Below are 16,145 nucleotides of genomic sequence, written 5' to 3'. Positions count from 1 at the left end.
GGTGAGAAAATTCTGCCAGGAAGAGGCCCCAGGCCCCCTTCCTTCCACGGAAGGCTGAGCACCCTCTGGTCTTGTGAGGGTGCCACCTACGGCCAGTGAGCCCCCTCCTCTTCTGGCCAGGAATCTGACCCGGGGACTCTAAGGACAAGGCAGGGCGGAGGGGGTCTTGTGAGGTGGGAGCCCAGGAGACCTCTGCAGTTGCCCATCCCATGCGTAGGAGGGAGCAGGAGACATTCCTGGCCCAACCTCACAGTTGACCAAAGGCTGCTCCAGCCCCGCCAAGACCAGAGGGGAGGGTCTTTCCAGCGTTTCGTCAAGGAAGCAATGCCTGGACTCTAAACGTAGGGACAGAGATTGGGGGGGGGGGGGGGTTGCTCACTGAGTGGCTGTGGACAGTTAGGGAGGACGGGACTCTATTCTAAGTAAATGTTGCCACTGCCCAGCCTTGGACAATCCTTCAGTAAGACAGGTGGACATAAGAGCAGCTCGAGTGGTGGCTATGTGGTTTTCCCACATCAGTGCTTTGGAACGCCCCTCACGGGCTCTGGGTTCGAGCCTGTGCTTTGCTGCTCATTTCCCCGGGGGCCTGGGGCAGTCATGTCAACTCCCAGCACTGCAGTTTTTCATCTGGAATGGTACGTGACCTTAGGCCCCTGTCTCGGGCAGCTGAGAGGCTGGGAGAACATAGAGACATCCGGGCAGAAATCCTGGCACACAGTAGATGGTCACTAAACGTTTATTTCCTTCCCTGTGGGAACAGCAGATGCAACTCCTGGGTAAGCCCTTCGCCTCCATCTCTCCCAGAGTTTCATTTCCTCAATCTCAGTGTGAGAGGCAGTTAAAAAGAACACAGGCGGGGGGGCGCCTGGGTGGCACAGTGGTTAAGCGTCTGCCTTCGGCTCAGGGCGTGATCCCGGCGTTATGGGATCGAGCCCCACGTCAGGCTCCTCCGCTCTGAGCCTGCTTCTTCCTCTCCCACTCCCCCTGCTTGTGTTCCCTCTCGCTGGCTGTCTCTCTCTCTGTCGAATAAATAAATAAAATCTTTAAAAAAAAAAAAAGAACACAGGCTGGGAGTCAGATCTGTTTAAATTCTGTTTTGTCATTTCAGAGCTGTGTGATATTAAGGTCCATGCTTAAGTTCTCTGGGTCTCCCCACTGGGACCTACAAAACTGGTGCGTGTTCTCACCACCCCGCAAGACCGCTGTGAGGAGTTTTGAATTTGCGAGGTGAATCCATCCGATATGACGCATGGCATGCAGTAGGTGCTCACTAAACACGAGGTTTCCCATTCGCCACCTTCCTTCCTCTGACAAGAAAAGGTTTCTGACATCCTTTGACATCAGAGATATCTACTTGTAGGTCTGGGGAAATACATCTGGACATGTTTCTCCATGAAGGGCTGGTGACCTTGGCCAGGAAAGGCCTCTTGAAAACCCTGGGGTCGCCTTCCCTTAGTGTCCGAGGACGGAAGCCCATTTTTAAGCCATCCCAGCAGTGCCCCATATGTGCCTCGCTCATTGCCCCAGCCCAGCCTCTCCATTGATCTAAAAAGAGCCTGAGCAAATGGCATTTACGGCCAAGAGGATGGCAGGAAGTAACACTCCAGCTTCGCCGGCCGCCGAGATGACAGCTTCCAGCGTGCTGGCACTCGGCAGATGGCATTCTGGCTGAAATTTTCAGCACATTCCGCTCCACAGGGAAAGGGAATCGCCAGCCGGGAGAACGGTCTATTCTGTACCCTCCTTTCACACGCAGCCTTTTACTGAGCCCCTGTTACGGTCCAGTGCGTGCCTCTGTTTATTCGATTTAGTCTTTGGAACCACCCTGCAGGGTAGGTTTTACCACCTTTCGTTTCCACAGGGGGAAACCAAGGCCGCAAAGCTGGGCGGTAGCAGCAGAGGGCCAGGCCTGGGCCCTTCTTCCCATACCCCACCTCTTCTCCAAGGCAGCTCCCTGTAACCCCTGGGAGCAGGGGTCGTGGCCCTTGTTAAGGGTGATGAAAGCTGTATAGGCGTCTCTCCCCCGAAAAATACCCACACTCTGTGCATACAATTTCAGGGGCTTCCTGGACTCACGTGACCTCTACCTCAGTACACTTCTGGTGAGAAGTCGCTGGTTCAAGTGACATTTGCCCGGGTCCACAATTCAAATCAATGCTGTTGGCAGTAGGAAGCAACATGGAGTGTGTGTGTGTGTGTGTGTGTGTGTGTGTGTGTGTGTGTGTGAGAGAGAGAGAGAGAGAGAGAGAGCACGTCCTTCAGAGAGGAAACTGCAGGGCTGGTATTGGCAAGGCCCCCCCCACACAAAGCAGGACAAGGGTATCGGTCTTCTCTGGCAACAGGAAGTACCTTTGCCATTGGTGGGTTTGAAAGTGGGCTAGAAAAAAAATAACCAACCTCCCCTCCCCTCTGCCAAATGGGGCAGTGACAGGCACCCAGGAGACAGACGCCAGCGTAATGGGACTTTGTTCTCTGTTTCAGAGGCCTCGTAGGCCAGCACCCAAGATGGAAAGGGGCCAGCCCACGTTGGAAACTGCCACCCAGCTCCTCCCCTCCCTTTTTCTTTGCAAACAAAACCCGGTCACCCCAGTGCAGCCGGGAAGGCCCCACACTCCTGTCAACAGCTACGAGGAGGCTGGGGAGGGAGGCCGGAGGTCACGCGACACTGCTTGTTGGGAGCAAAGCCCACTCCTTCCACGCCTAAGTGGCAGCCCTCTTTGCTCAAGTGGGCTCAGATGCGCCAAGTTCCCAGGGGGTGAGGTCATCCCAACGCCCCCTTGAAGTGTGCTCAGCGGAGTCAAGATTTCCTAGCCCATTCTGACCCTCCGCTGGGCCCCTTTGCTGAGGTCTGTTCCTGATAAACTGCCCAGGAAACTCCAAGCCCCAAAAAATTCCCAGGTGCCAGCTGCCACGGTTAGGGCCCGCTGCCCTAGTGGGGCAGGGTGGGGGGAAATGTGCCCTCGTTCTTTCTCAAGTACCTCACTTCCTCCTTCATCTAACATTTAGGGAGCATGCACTCCATGTCAGGGCCTGCACTGGCTGGTGACAAGCCACACACAGTCCCTGCCCTGTGAGCTGAGACCGGAAGGGGGACGGACACCAACACCAGCACTGCGCAGGGTGGGCGGTGGGGAGGGCCGGGGCCATGGGGACACTTCTCAGAGCAGCTGCTCTACAGGACTGAGGCAGAAGTAGCTGAAGGATGATAGGGAGGGAGAAGTGTGTTTGATGCAGAGGGAATAGTACAGACAAAGGCCTGGAGGTGAGAATGAGTGGAATGCACTTAAGGAACTAGGAGTGTAGGGCAGAAGGGAGAGGGGAAGCTGGAGCCGGAGTCCGGGGCTGCATGATGAAGGGTCTTAAAGGCCATGCAGAGGGGGTTAAGTTCCTCAGGAAGGCTCTGGGGACACGGAAGTGTTTGGAGCAGGGAGGAAGCCCGGAGGATCCACCCTCCAAAGAATGAGAGTCAAGCCCAGTTTCTTCCCGTAGAAACTGTCCCTCTCTCTCTTCTCAGCCTATCAAAATGACCCAGCATAGTGGGAGGAAGAAAACCAGTTCAGGTTTTGAATGTGGCTTCCAACTGCTGGTCAGTCCTGCCCCTCGGCACCTGCTTGTCCTCCAGGCAGCCCCTAGCAGCTGCCTGGTGATAAGCTGGCCGAGTCTGCCAGCTTTCTCCTTCTCTTCGCCTTCAGGGCAGCCTCTCCCCTGGCCTGGGTGGGGCCCAGCAGTCTGACTGCTCGCTAACCTGCAGGGCTCCATCCTGACTTTTTGTAACAATCGATCCACTGGTCCTACTTCTCGGGGCCAAAGCAACGCTGGAGGAGGGAGCTCTCCTTGAACTACGCTGTTCTGGCTCCTGGAGCCGAGGCAATGTTCTTCGCAAGCCCCACTGCTGGGCAACATTTGCTGGCTGCGAGGGGCAGGGAGCCCACCTCTGTGGCACACCACATGCGCGCCATGTGCCTGCCATGCGGCCCGTTCGCCCCTCACCACCCGCCGCCAGGTGGCTTCCAGATGATGAAACTGAGGCCCCTCTCTGCACACCCCTACAGAGGCCACCCAGCTTGTGAGGGCAGCGTCTGCTTTCAAATCTGGTCCTGCACCTCTCCTGTTTTATGCCTCACTCCCCCCCAGGGTGTCTCGCTTGCCTCCTGACCTGCCAGAAAAAACTTAGACTATGTCCAAGTAGCTTAAGCCACCTTCTGGGGCAGAGGTGGAGGGACTCCCTGGCTCGGTCCGGGGAGAGGTGTGGGGGGGTGGATGTCATCAATCAGCTTGTTTTGCGCTGCTCAAAGGCCACAGTTTGGCAGAACTTGAGATGAACAATAAGCAGCATCTAAAAAAGGAAAGTGGGTGACGGATTACAGTGGGGCAGGGATGGAGGCCCCGGGGCCTCATGTCCCAAAGGCCCGGAAAAGGAATGGGGAGTGGGGCTCGGTCCGAGAGACTGAGCCTCCAGGGGGCGATGCAGAGACTACAACTGGCCCTCTGCTCACCAGACCTCCTGTGGTCCTCCTGGGGGAGGTGACTGCTACCAGACCCACCGCCAGTGAGGCAGGGAGGCTCCGAGAGGTGGGGGGAGCGGCCAGAGGCCACACAGCCAGGAAGTGGTGGAGTTACACTGGAACCCAGACCAGCCTGGTTCACAAGGCTAGGGAGAAGAGGCTCTGGCCGCTTCAGGCGAAGTGTGGAAGTCATCCCTGCACGGAAGGATCAGAGCACGGTGACCAGCACACAGTAGGTCCTCAACTAATGTTTCCTTCCCTGCCATGGTTGGCTCTGAGGCCTGCAAAGAAGTGACTCTCAAGGGTGCCTCTCCCACCCTGCTTCCTTCTCTGAAGACCCAGCTTTCTCGTTTCCCTTCAGCTCCTCCATCACGCTGCCCGTCCTCCAAATGAGTGAGGTTTGAGGATGCTCCGGGAAGCCTGCACGGTTCCGGTAAACCGCTGGGTCAGGACTGGACTCCGACGTGAGTCCAAAATCCATGCTCTTGACCATTCTTCAGAATGGCTTCTCTAGCCAACCAGCGGGTATTTTAGTGATCTCCCCCAGGGACCTGAGAGGAACAGGACTATCGGGCCTCCCCACACCCCACCCCAGCCCATCCATTTCAGGAACACGGATTCCTTGTCTTCAAGGGGACTTACGGAGTCCTCGTCTTGTGTTGGGCTCAGATTTCTCATGGAGTTCCCTATTTATACCTCACTGCCTCCCTGTAAAGGAGGTCCCATCGTTATCCCCATTTTAAAGATGAGGAAGTGGAGGCTCAGAGAGGGACATGACTTGCCCAGGGGGACCCAGCTTAGGTACAGTAGAACTATTTGAACTCAAGACTGCCTCCCAAACCAGCGCTCTTTCCACGACCAAAGACCTCATCTGTAATTGCTATGTGAACTGGTACAACGCTCTGGTCCCCAGTGTCTCCATCTGCCAAATAGGATCTAGGTTCCGAGCACTCTGGTCCTAGGAACAGAGCCCCTGGGGGACTTGTCTGCAGGGATGAGGGTCTGGGCCATCCTCAGAGTCAGGGAAATTCCGCTGTCCCATCTCCTGACCTTCAATTGCCCCGAACCTTGAGGGGAGGGGAAGCTCTTCTGTGGAGTGGAAAGTTACCAAGCAGACCCAGCTTGCGAGACACAGGGTATGCGTGTGCCCACCCATCTCTTAAATCCATCATCTGTAGGGGAAAAAGAAAAGAAAACACGTGCCAAGGGATAGAATTGTAGTATAAACAATGTGTAATGTTGAGGATATAAACAGAACACACTTGTGAATAGCTGTGCCAATACTGCCCCAGACACCCCCACCCCACCCATTTCCCCAAATGGCTTACTCATAAAAGCACTTTCTCCCTGCTGCCCAGAGGTGAGGCAAGAGGCCAGGGACTCTCAGTAATAAGAATGAAGAGAGAAAAAGGGGCAAGGGTGAGCTGGGACTGATGTCCAAGGACGACTGTCCCGGACCCCGGTGAGGGCAGGTGCTTGCGTCTTTCTGTGCCTCAGTGCCTGAGCTGTCAAATGGGCCGAAGGCCTTTGGTTGGAACCTGCAAACTGGCAGGAGGATGTTATAAATGAAAGATTGTCAAGGGGCCTGTGGGTGTTAAGCAGATGAACGCCGGAGAGCACCCCCCGTAAGACCCCAGGGTCAAAAGGCACCTTAATGAGCAATTCATCCCGGATCCATCTGACACTCACTCAGTTGCTGCTTCGATGTCCATGTCAAGCCCCAGCTGGGCTAAACACCAGTGCCACTTCGGCAAAGGGCACTTCCTCCTCATTGCCCTCGTTCCACCTGCAGACTGCTTCCACAGTTAGAAAGTTCTTCCTTTGACTGAGCTGCAATCTGCCTCCGCATGACGTCCCTGCACTGGTCATGTCTGTGTTTGGTCCACGGTGCCCTTCCCCATCAGGTCTGCTCTCTGACCTCAGGGATCTGCAGAGAGCTCTCAGGCCATATTGCTAGGGATTCTCCGCTCCCCTGGGGATGACCTGGCCCTCACTTTGCTGTCTAGAAAGCCCCCAGGACATCAGCTATCCCCTGACCTGCTTTGAAAGGGAGTTGGAGAGTTACACATCAGACTTCAGGGAACATCAGCTGGGGTCCCCTCAGTGAGCCCACAGGCCACCTGGAGACCGTCTCCACCCTGCCACGCCTAAAGGCAGGACGTGAGTCAAACACCTAAGGAGTATGTGAGCCACCAAAACCGAATCTGCCAGGAAGCTTGCAGATTTCTGCTTAACACCACGAAGGCTTCGAGTGCACGTGTGAGACAGTTCCCACCTGACCTCCCACCCTGACTTGGCAATCATCCTTGCCAGACCGACATCCTCACCTTCTAGCAGCAATCATGTTGGACTACCCGAGCTGTGTGCCCTTGGGCAAGTTACTTTCCCTCTCTGTGCCTCTCTCTGTTCTCTCAACAGTCGTAAGGGGGTAAAAACAGTAGCTGTATCTCCTGAGGCTTGTCCTGAGGGTCAAGTGTAGGGACCGACTCAGAATAGCGTCTGGCACAGACCGGTGGCGTGATACAAGTTAGTGGCCGTTCTTCTGTGTCTGTCTCCCTCCGGAGCACAGGGCTCAGCGCGGAGCAGGGGCTTGCTTCCCCAGTGAATACGTAATCGTAACAGGCACCCCGGGTGAGCACTTACTATCTGTCAGACGCTCTGCATGCCTGCGAAGTAACATCATTATCCACTTTCTGCAGAAGAGAGAATGGGAGCATTGAGAGGTCAAGTTGCTTGTCGGGCTCCTAAGGGGCAGGACCAAGACCCACGCAGGAAGGGCTGCAGCCTGTGCTGTTAGCAGCCCTGCCGAGAATGACGGCACAGCAGGGAGACAGGATGCATGGGTGGGTGCTGCCTGGTGCTCTGGGCAGGCAAGGCCCGTGAGCAGGTGGGCACAGGGGAGAGGCTGTGGGTGCACCATGACACCTGCAAATGGCAGGTAGCAGGGGCCAACCACAGGCCAGCGTTTACTGGGCAGCAACATCAGGAGCCTGAGCCCTAGAGAGGCAGCAGGAAGGGGTACAGAGTTCAAGTTCGCTCTTCTCCAGGGCAGGATTCCCGGAGGCCACCTCTACCTTTTGAGTTATAGTCTACAGGCCTGGGGTGAGGTCGGGAGGAGTGAGGGGTGAAACTTTTCCAGGGGCCGCTTCGTTCTGGCTGCTGTGGACGGAAGTAACTCATCTTCCCAGGACAGAGAAGGTGGGAAGAGGCAGGTGCAGGCAGGACATGCTGAGAGGGGTGGGGCTCAGGAGGGGGACAAGGGGCAGCAGCCCTCATGCCCCTTGGCGATGGAGGAGAAGGAGCTTTGGAGCTGGGCGGGCCGGGGGTCAGATTCCACTCTGCCACTTCCTGGCTGCCTAGCTCAGGGCACGTCTCCTTTCCCCTCGGAGCTCAGTTTCCTTATCTGCGGAATGGGAGACTACTTCTGGAAGGCTGATCCTGACAGTTAAAGAGGACAAGCTAGATACAGGGCCTGGTATGCGGCGAGCATGCGGAAGCTCTGAGCGCTCTGCCCTCTGCGGCAGCCCAGATGAGCGCTCACTACCTACAGGCCTGCACCCAGGCCTCCTTCCTTCTCCCTCCCCGCTTGAAGCGCACACCTGGCTTCTGGGCTTCTATTTTAAGCCCTCATAGAGCACCGAGAAGTACAGAAAGCCCTTTGGTCCAAAAGAGGGCAGAGCTGACTCTTCTTGTCCGTAGGGAAGATTAAACAGTTCTCACAGCCAAGCCCAGTGAAAATGCTAGGCCCCTGCTGGCAACTTCCGCACATCATCCCGGCAGGGAGCGCGGCAGCTAAGAAATCTAAGCCTCCTGACTGTGGGCTGGCCTGCAAGAAACCATCCCCTCCTCTGCCATGGCCTCTGCCCACCACTCTAACCCCAAGGACCACCCCCGCTTGCACTGGGAGCCCCAGAATGCCACAGCTCCCCACATATGCCCTGCTCTCCCTCTGCTCAGGCCTCTGCACATGTAGCCCGTCTGTCTTGAACAGCTTTTCTCATTCCCTTCTCTTGACTAATTTATCTGCTTTCTGGTCTCACCAGACAGCACCTCCTCCAGGAAGCCTTCCTGCATCCTGCTCTGGGCTCTCATGGCTCCCAGCGCCCCCCCTGCCCCACTTCCGGTAACTGCCCTGTCCTTGTTGGTCTTTCCCACTAGACCTTGAGTCCCTAAACCCAGGCTGTGACCCCGGCTCAGCACAGAGCCCAGCCTGAAGGTCTGGTGAAGAAATGGAAATGGCAAAATGCAACCTGCCAAGAAGAGTCTTCTCATCAGAAATCTGTGTCCCAGACAAAGCTGGAGAAGCCTTGGGAATTGCGGGTATCAGTACACTTGAAAGGGATGCCTCCCAATCCAGCCCTGGATTCAAGGCTCACGATCACCTGGGACCGGGCTTTCGAGGCAGGAAGTGAAGGGCACCTGTCATTCGTCCCCATCCGGGGACCCCAGGGGCAGACTCAAGTCCTCTCTTTCCACAGTGGCAACAATAACCATGACTGTGAAAGGCCCAGGCATTGTGCTAAGATTACCTGCCCTATTCCATTTCATTCTTGCCACCCCAACCACCAGGGAGCTCCCCTTATCGTCCCCACTTCACCGTGAGGAAACTGAGGCACACAGAGGGAAGTACCTTGCCCAGGGTCACTCTACTGAGCAATGGCTCAGCTGAGATTTGAAGCCCAGCAACTGGACTCCAGGATCTGTATTCTGACCCAAACAGCAGACCGCTCGCTGCTGTGGACCAGTGAGTGGTCTCACTACAACTCTTCACCCCTGGGGCCCACAGAGCCCAACACACTCACGTGCACGCAAAACTGAAACAAAGTCTACGTAGCAAAAAGTCTCCTTACTACCTCAACACACTTGATAATTTTTTAATTCTATTCTATGTCATTAAAGATTTTTTTTAAAAGCTGGTCACGCATGACCCACAGTAGACAGACCAGTTGGTCTGGTGGCCAGGCCTTGTTTGGGGCCCTGGGCCCCCACCCCCCCTCCCTGAGGCACAGGGCAGCAGCACCTTGTTCCCTCCAGTCATATAACCAGCTGTGTGTCCATTCTATCCGTGCATCTCATCCCTCTTCCACTAGAGGCCAGCTCCACGGGGGCTTCCAGTGGCTTCCATCCCATTCACAGCTGAACCCCCAGGGTCTGGCACATGACAGGTGCCCCAAAGATGTCAGTTAAATGAATGAAGGTACACACTCAGGAAAATGCAGGGCAGGACAGACCCCGGAGTCACTCGAGCCTGGGCACAGATGTTGCCTGCCTGGAAAACGGGGCTAAATATAGCCCCTCTAAATGATGGTTACAAGGATTTAAAATAAATAATGTAGGTAAAGCCCCTGACTCAGAACTTGGCACAGACCAAGGTCAGCATACTGCCCTCACTCAAAGTTCCAGGATGCCTGACTACTGAACTAACACTAAAAAGGGCCATTGACTTGGTCAAGCATGGACCAACTTAATGATTAAACCCAACTGCCAGTTTGAATTCAGTCTCTTCTCCAACCAGAACTGTGGGTGAGCCCCAGAGGCGCGCTGAGGGAAGGGTTGCAATGCCCTGGTGAGAGAAGAAGGGGCAAGAGCCCCACCGCCCTGGAATTCCATCCTCCCCCGGCCCCACTTGTTTACACTTTTATTTTTTTTCCTTACAAACCCCAGATTAAGGGAAAGGGAGTCCAGAGAAATGGACTGTGTGGTATTAGGAATAAGACAGACCACGGTCTTCTAAACCCATTTTTGCCACTGCCTACCTGTGTGAATTGAGTCAAGTGTTTTAACCTCTCTGTGCCTCATTCTCCTCCTCCGTAAAACGGAGAAGAATGGCACCGTACTTTGCAGAATTGAACTGCAACTAGAAAGAGAATAGTAGGAGCTTGGCAAAGGTGAGTTTCCACGCTGGCTCCTGGACACTTCTGTTTATAGGGCATTCGTCTGAAGTTGCTGATGTCCTTTGTGCAGACTTCCAAGGGGCTTCCCAATTCAATCATAAAGGACCCTCCCTTTCTTTGACATGTCATTGTTGCACACGATACCATGACATATTTACTTGGGGCACCCAACACATGTTATCTGAACCACGGACTGGGAGGATACTGCCTGTTGGAGGAAGAACGGAGAACTTTGGAGCTCAGTCAACCTGGATTCCAATCCTGGTTCTACCAACTGGATGAGCCATATGAGCTGGGATGAGTCATTTTCTCTCTCTGAGCCTTGGTTTCCTTATCTGTAAATGGAGATGATGCTCCTTACCTTTGCAGGGCTGTTGCGAGCATTCAATTCATTCATTCATTCAACAAATATTTACTGAACATCTGTGTACTAGTCACTGCCCCAGGTGCTGAATATACAGCCGTGAATAAAAAGACAAAGTCCTCCCCGGGGGGACAGGTGATTAAACAGCTAACTACACATACCATGGTGTATGTGTGATCATGCTAAGAAAAAACACCAAGTGGGGGAGAGCAAGTGGGGCATGCCAGGGGGCAGGGGTGATGGCGGCATCCGCACTGGAGCAGGGAGCTAAAGGAAGCAAGGGGGAAACCATGTGGAGGTCTGGGGGAAGAATGTTCCAGGCAGAAGGATCAGCAAGTGCAGGAGCCTTAAGGAGAAGCATGCTTGGCATGTAAATGAAGCCACATATGCAGGAAGCCTGGCATGGAATCCAGGTGCTCAGCAAATGCCAGCTCTCTATTTCAAGTCCCATAGAAGGAACCCCACGCATGTGTCCTTTTCCTGAGAACGAAAGCACAAGGATTTCTACAGGGCAAGGCTGAGCCAAGTGCTCTCTCAGCCTAAGATGCAGGCAACATGTGAGCTCTACCCCTGGTTTCGGAGCCCCTGCCAGCCACTAGGCTCTGGGTTGGGCAACCTGGGATACAAGATCTTCATGACACGGTTTCTGTCCTCAGGCAGCCCCGAGGCAAGTTGTGGAGAGTGGTGACGACAACGCAATGTGGTCAGATGAACAAACAGAGCCTTAAGAAGGTGTCTAGGTAGCATAGCGAAAGGTGGGATTGGTGCGGGTGGTCAAGGAAGGCTTCCTGGAGGAGGTGACAACTAAGCTGAATTTTAAGAACCGGACTAGACAAGGAAGGATATTTCGAGTGTGGGGAGAATGATGTGCTAGTCACAGAGTTGTAAAAAACGGCATAGCGTGTGTGAGAAACTAATTATACACCGGTTGGAAACAATAAAAGGCCCTTCCTAGTCTCAGCACAGCAACCTGATGTGTCTCAGGAATTCCAGCTCTGTCCCCTTCCTCAAACTCAGGGCAAGCTTCGGCCCCAGTGGAGAGTTTAAATTTTTCACACTTAGCTACTGCAGTGGGTAACAACCTTAACCCCCGGCTCCTAGCCCAGGTGGCCCAGTCCACAGAGCCAGAGCCCCGTGGGATGGAGCATATATAAAGCTCCAGCTATTTTTAGCCTCCCTGGCTGTGTCTGTCCCTTCACCACCCTAAGGCTGACCCACAGGTGGCAGGATGGCTTTTTTTTTTTTTTTTTTTTTACTAGAACAGCATAAATATTTTTAATTAAGAAATCCTACAAAGGGGCCCAGGCTGCCACCAGGTGTCTGTGGCTGGGAGAGTATCTGCTGCCATATTCGCCAACAGCCCTAGACACTTCTAGACCAGGTGGGTGGGTCCTTCCATCCCCATCCAGCCAATATCCCTGCTAATAGGAGGTGGAGGCCACCGGCCGGTAAATGGACCCGGGTTCAAATCCCACCTCTGCCTCTGACTACCTGATGACCCTCTGCTGGGGTCACCTGTCTGAGAATATGGGGGTTTTCAATGCAGTGGCCCTAAAGCTGCCCAGAAGCTTATCAAGCAGGAGCTGGCTCCTCTTCCACAGGCCAGGCTTGGGAACCCCGGGCACAGCATCATCCATTTTAATCCCCTCCAGAGGAAAAAACAATGATTTTTTTGTTATAAAGCCTACAAGTGGGGGCTATATGGGAGTGTCAGAGCACAGACCAGTGATCTGTCTCTCTCCTAAAACCTCACACTAGACGTGCACGGCAGTGGACTCGCTTCCCTGCTGAGCTGGGCCTTTGTACTTTAAAAATACACACATCTCTCACTTTCTGCCTAAAAGATGCTACCAATGCCTAGCCTTAAGCCAAAATAAAGACTTTTTCTAAAGACTTGGGATGTGGGCGACGGCTGGGCAGGCAGACAGGGGGCCCAACCCAGACTGACCCTCTATTAGCAGTATGACCTTGGGTGAGTCATTTCTCCTCCTCTGAGCCTCAATTTCTTTATTTGTAAAATTGGGATAAACATCTTTACAAGGAAGCGCTGCTTTTGCATCCGCCCTAGCCCTGGGGTATGCAAAGTGCCCGACACAGAGCCCCCAGCACAGTGATCAGTGATCGGTTACCAAAATCACCAGGTATTCTCTAGTAAGTCCGCCTCTGCCCCCTCATTCCCACCTTCCCACCTCACCCCCATCCCCTTACTCTGGCCCCGGAAATTCTAGGGTGATGTTAACTAGGGGGCGATGCGCTCTGCAGCGGTGACTCCGAGGGACTAGAGAGCCCCCAATTGAGCGGACACCAGAGGGGGGCGCAGCCGGGGTGCGCGTGGGAACATGGCCAAACCAAGGCAGCATGTGCCGCGGGGGCGCTGGCGGCTGGAAATTGGGGTACCCCTGCAAGCGCCCCCCACTTTCAGCAGCTGCAGTCTCGGCACAACGGGTGGTTCTGGCCGTCGGAAGCCCTGGGGAGCCCGACTCCAGTCACCCCCCAGGGCGCCCCGGGCTCCCTCCTCAGCGCCCTCGGGCTGAAACAAAGGCGAGGGGGCGAGCGGCATCGCCCCAGAGGCCCCTTCGCGCATCTGGCCAAGCAGGGAGAAGGAGGACTGGGGTCCCCAAGGTAACCAGGACGCGGTACCCGTCCTCCCGGAGCGCAAAGCCCAGCCAAGGGGCGCGCGCGGAGCCGGGGTCCAGGAGGCACCGATGACTCCAGCCGGCTGCGCGCCGAGGGCTCCAAAGGGGTGGGGTGGCTCTCCGGAAGTCACCCAGCGGGTCCCCTGGGGAGAGGAGAACCCCAGCGCCCGCCTCCCGGGCAGGGCTCCCCGGCGTACCTGGCAGGGTCCTGTGCACGGTGTTGCCCATCGCTGGGTCGGGGCGCGGCGTTGGCGGCGGCGCGCTCGGGGTGCACGGAGGCTAATAACGCGGTGGGCCGCGGACCCGGGCCAGGGTCGGGCTCCGGGGCATCGCGGCTGCACGGGCGAGCCGGCGGGCGGCAGCTGGGGCGGGCGCCTGGAGGGAGGCGGTGGCAGCGGGAGGAGGAGGAGGCGGAGCCAACCGGCCTGAGCCCGCCGGCTCTGCCTCCGCCTCCCGCCGCCTCCAACCGTGCAGGGAGAGGCGGGGCGGCGGCCGCCGCATCTTTTGAAAGTTTGGACCGGGCGGCGGGAGCAGAACCGCCGAGCCTCCCGCTCTTGGCGCTCCCGCGCCAGGGGCAGGAAGACGCGCCGGCAGTTGGGTGCCTTCGGGGTGCCAGGTCTTTCACTCATTTCTCCCAGCACTTCGATAAGGCGTGGTGTGTGCCGGGCCCTCTTCCAGGCGCTGGGCCACCGGGGGCCAAGCCCTCACCTTGGCGCTGCACTTAGCGGGGTGCGGGCGGGGCGGGGGGGGATGTACACGCAGGCAGAAGGTCCCCTACGGCAGTGTAAAGGGCTTGAGGACAATCCAGTCGGGGTGACCGTGGTGTGGGGGTGCGATCGCGGACCTACAAATAGAAACCCAGGCGGTCTCCAAAGGTTGGGAGGAGGGAACGTATTAGAATATTTATTAAGCGCATGCCAGGCACCGTGTTGGACGCCGTAGCCACAGGCAAGGCATGCAAGTGGTGAAAGCAGCAATAACAAGCACTTTATTTTTTTGGTTTTAATTTTATTTATTTATTTTTAGAGTTTCGGGTTTTTTTTTTTTATAAGACTTATTATTTTGACAGAAAGAGAGCGGGGGAGAGAGTGAACCGGGAGAGGGCGAGCAGGGGGAGGGGGAGAGGGAAAGAATCTCAAGCAGACTCCCCACCCAGCAGGAGCCCCAGTGGGGGCTCCATCTCAGAACCCAGAGATCATGACCTGAGGCAAAACCTAGAGTCGGAAGCTCAACGGACTGAGCCACCCAGGCGCCCCAAAATAACAAGCAATTTAGATCACTCAATATAATGATCAAAGCCAACAAGAAAATAAGATAACTGTGAAATAGTAACTTTGTCTGGGGGGGCTCAGGGAGAACCTGGGGGCGTGCCAGCTCCATCTGAAGAAACAGCAAGGAATCAGCCATGGGAAGAGCTGGGGGCATATTCCTGGATGTATTCTTCATTCATCCATTTATTCATTCACCCCACACGTATTCCGAGCAGCTCTCCTGTACAAGAACCCAGACCAAACTCAACGCGAAGTAAAGTCTGCTAGTTCCTGCCTTCACTGGGCTCCATTTTGCAGATTGGAACACTGAGGCTCAGAAAGTGCAATGACTTATCCAGGAAGATCCAATTCTAAACTAGTTTTTTTTTCCAACTCTACTTTCCATGTTCTTGTATCCTTTATGAAATGCGTGTTATTACCCCCACTTCACAGATAGGGAAATTGAGGGTCAGGGAACGGAAAAGAGGTGCCCAAGATCTCTCAGCTGATAAGGGGCAGAGCTGGCCTGGAGCTATGTGAATGAAAGAGGGGTATCTAGGACAGAACTCCCAGCTCTGTCTCTCCAGTGTCTTCTGCCTAGGATTCCTGACCCAACCCAAAGGGTTCTCATTCTTCAAGGTTAGCTCAAAGCCTCTGGGAAGGCTTTTCTCTCCCCCACCCACCCTGACTCGTGTATGTCTGCACATAAGGTTGCCTTGTATTTGAGTTACTAATTTCTCTTGTTACAGGTGCTCTCTCAGTTACTGGATTTTTGAAACACAAGTCCTGTTCGGGAAAGCTACATTGGTTCAAAACACCCTCGATCCATATGAGCTTGGGATGCATATAGAGGTCAGAATTATTACCAAAGAAGCCAAGGACATTTTCCTCATGCAAAGCAATGTGGGGCAAATGGGACTTTGTGACTACAAGGGTCACAAAGAGAGGGTCACAAAGGGTGACTGCAAGGGAGGTTGGGATAAACAGACCTTTTAAAGGTCACTTGCAGAGCATGCGAGGAAGCAGCTGTGTTGTGCAGACCACAAATGCACAGCTGCAGCAAATAAAGCCCCAACTGTCCCAGGGTCACTCGCGTGGTGCCTGCAGAGGAGACAATGTCCTGTGGCCAACGGACATCATATCTAAAAGCGCCATGTTTGAGCATCTTGGTCCCTGTGACTAAGATCTGCTATGCAGGGGCACCCGGGGGGCTCAGCGGGTTAAGCATCTGCCTTCGGCTCAGGACATGATCCCCGGGTCGTGGGATCAAGCCCCACATTGGGCTCCGTCTTCCTCTGCCCCTCCCCCCTGCTCATGCTCTCTCTCGCTCGCTCTCTCTCTCTTTCTCTCTGTCTCTCTGTCAAATAAATAAATAAAATCTCTAAAAAAAAAAATCTGTGGAAACTAAAAAAGCACCCCCCCCCACACCAGATGATGGGGACACTGGCATCAAAGCCACCCATGAAGAGTTCGCACCAAACCTTTCTTGAAATTTG

The 16,145-nt window shown here is 55.0% G+C and overlaps 1 protein-coding gene across 2 annotated transcripts in view; it reads right to left on the bottom strand.

Moving 5' to 3' along the window:
* NEURL1B (neuralized E3 ubiquitin protein ligase 1B) overlaps positions 1-13,766 on the bottom strand; it is a 38,519-nt gene extending 24,753 nt beyond the window's left edge. For both annotated transcript variants that reach the window (XM_026510972.4, XM_057312326.1), the window contains exon 1: positions 13,597-13,766. In XM_026510972.4, the coding sequence (XP_026366757.1) occupies positions 13,597-13,627 (31 nt within the window). In that variant the 5' untranslated portion in view covers positions 13,628-13,766. The remainder of the gene's footprint in view (positions 1-13,596) is intronic.
* Positions 13,767-16,145: the final 2,379 nt, after the last annotated feature.

Source organism: Ursus arctos, unplaced genomic scaffold, assembly GCF_023065955.2.
Source record: "Ursus arctos isolate Adak ecotype North America unplaced genomic scaffold, UrsArc2.0 scaffold_15, whole genome shotgun sequence".
Classification (NCBI taxonomy): domain Eukaryota; kingdom Metazoa; phylum Chordata; class Mammalia; order Carnivora; family Ursidae; genus Ursus; species Ursus arctos.
Note: the sequence above shows the minus strand (reverse complement) of the source record. Positions and strands in the feature narration are given on the sequence as shown.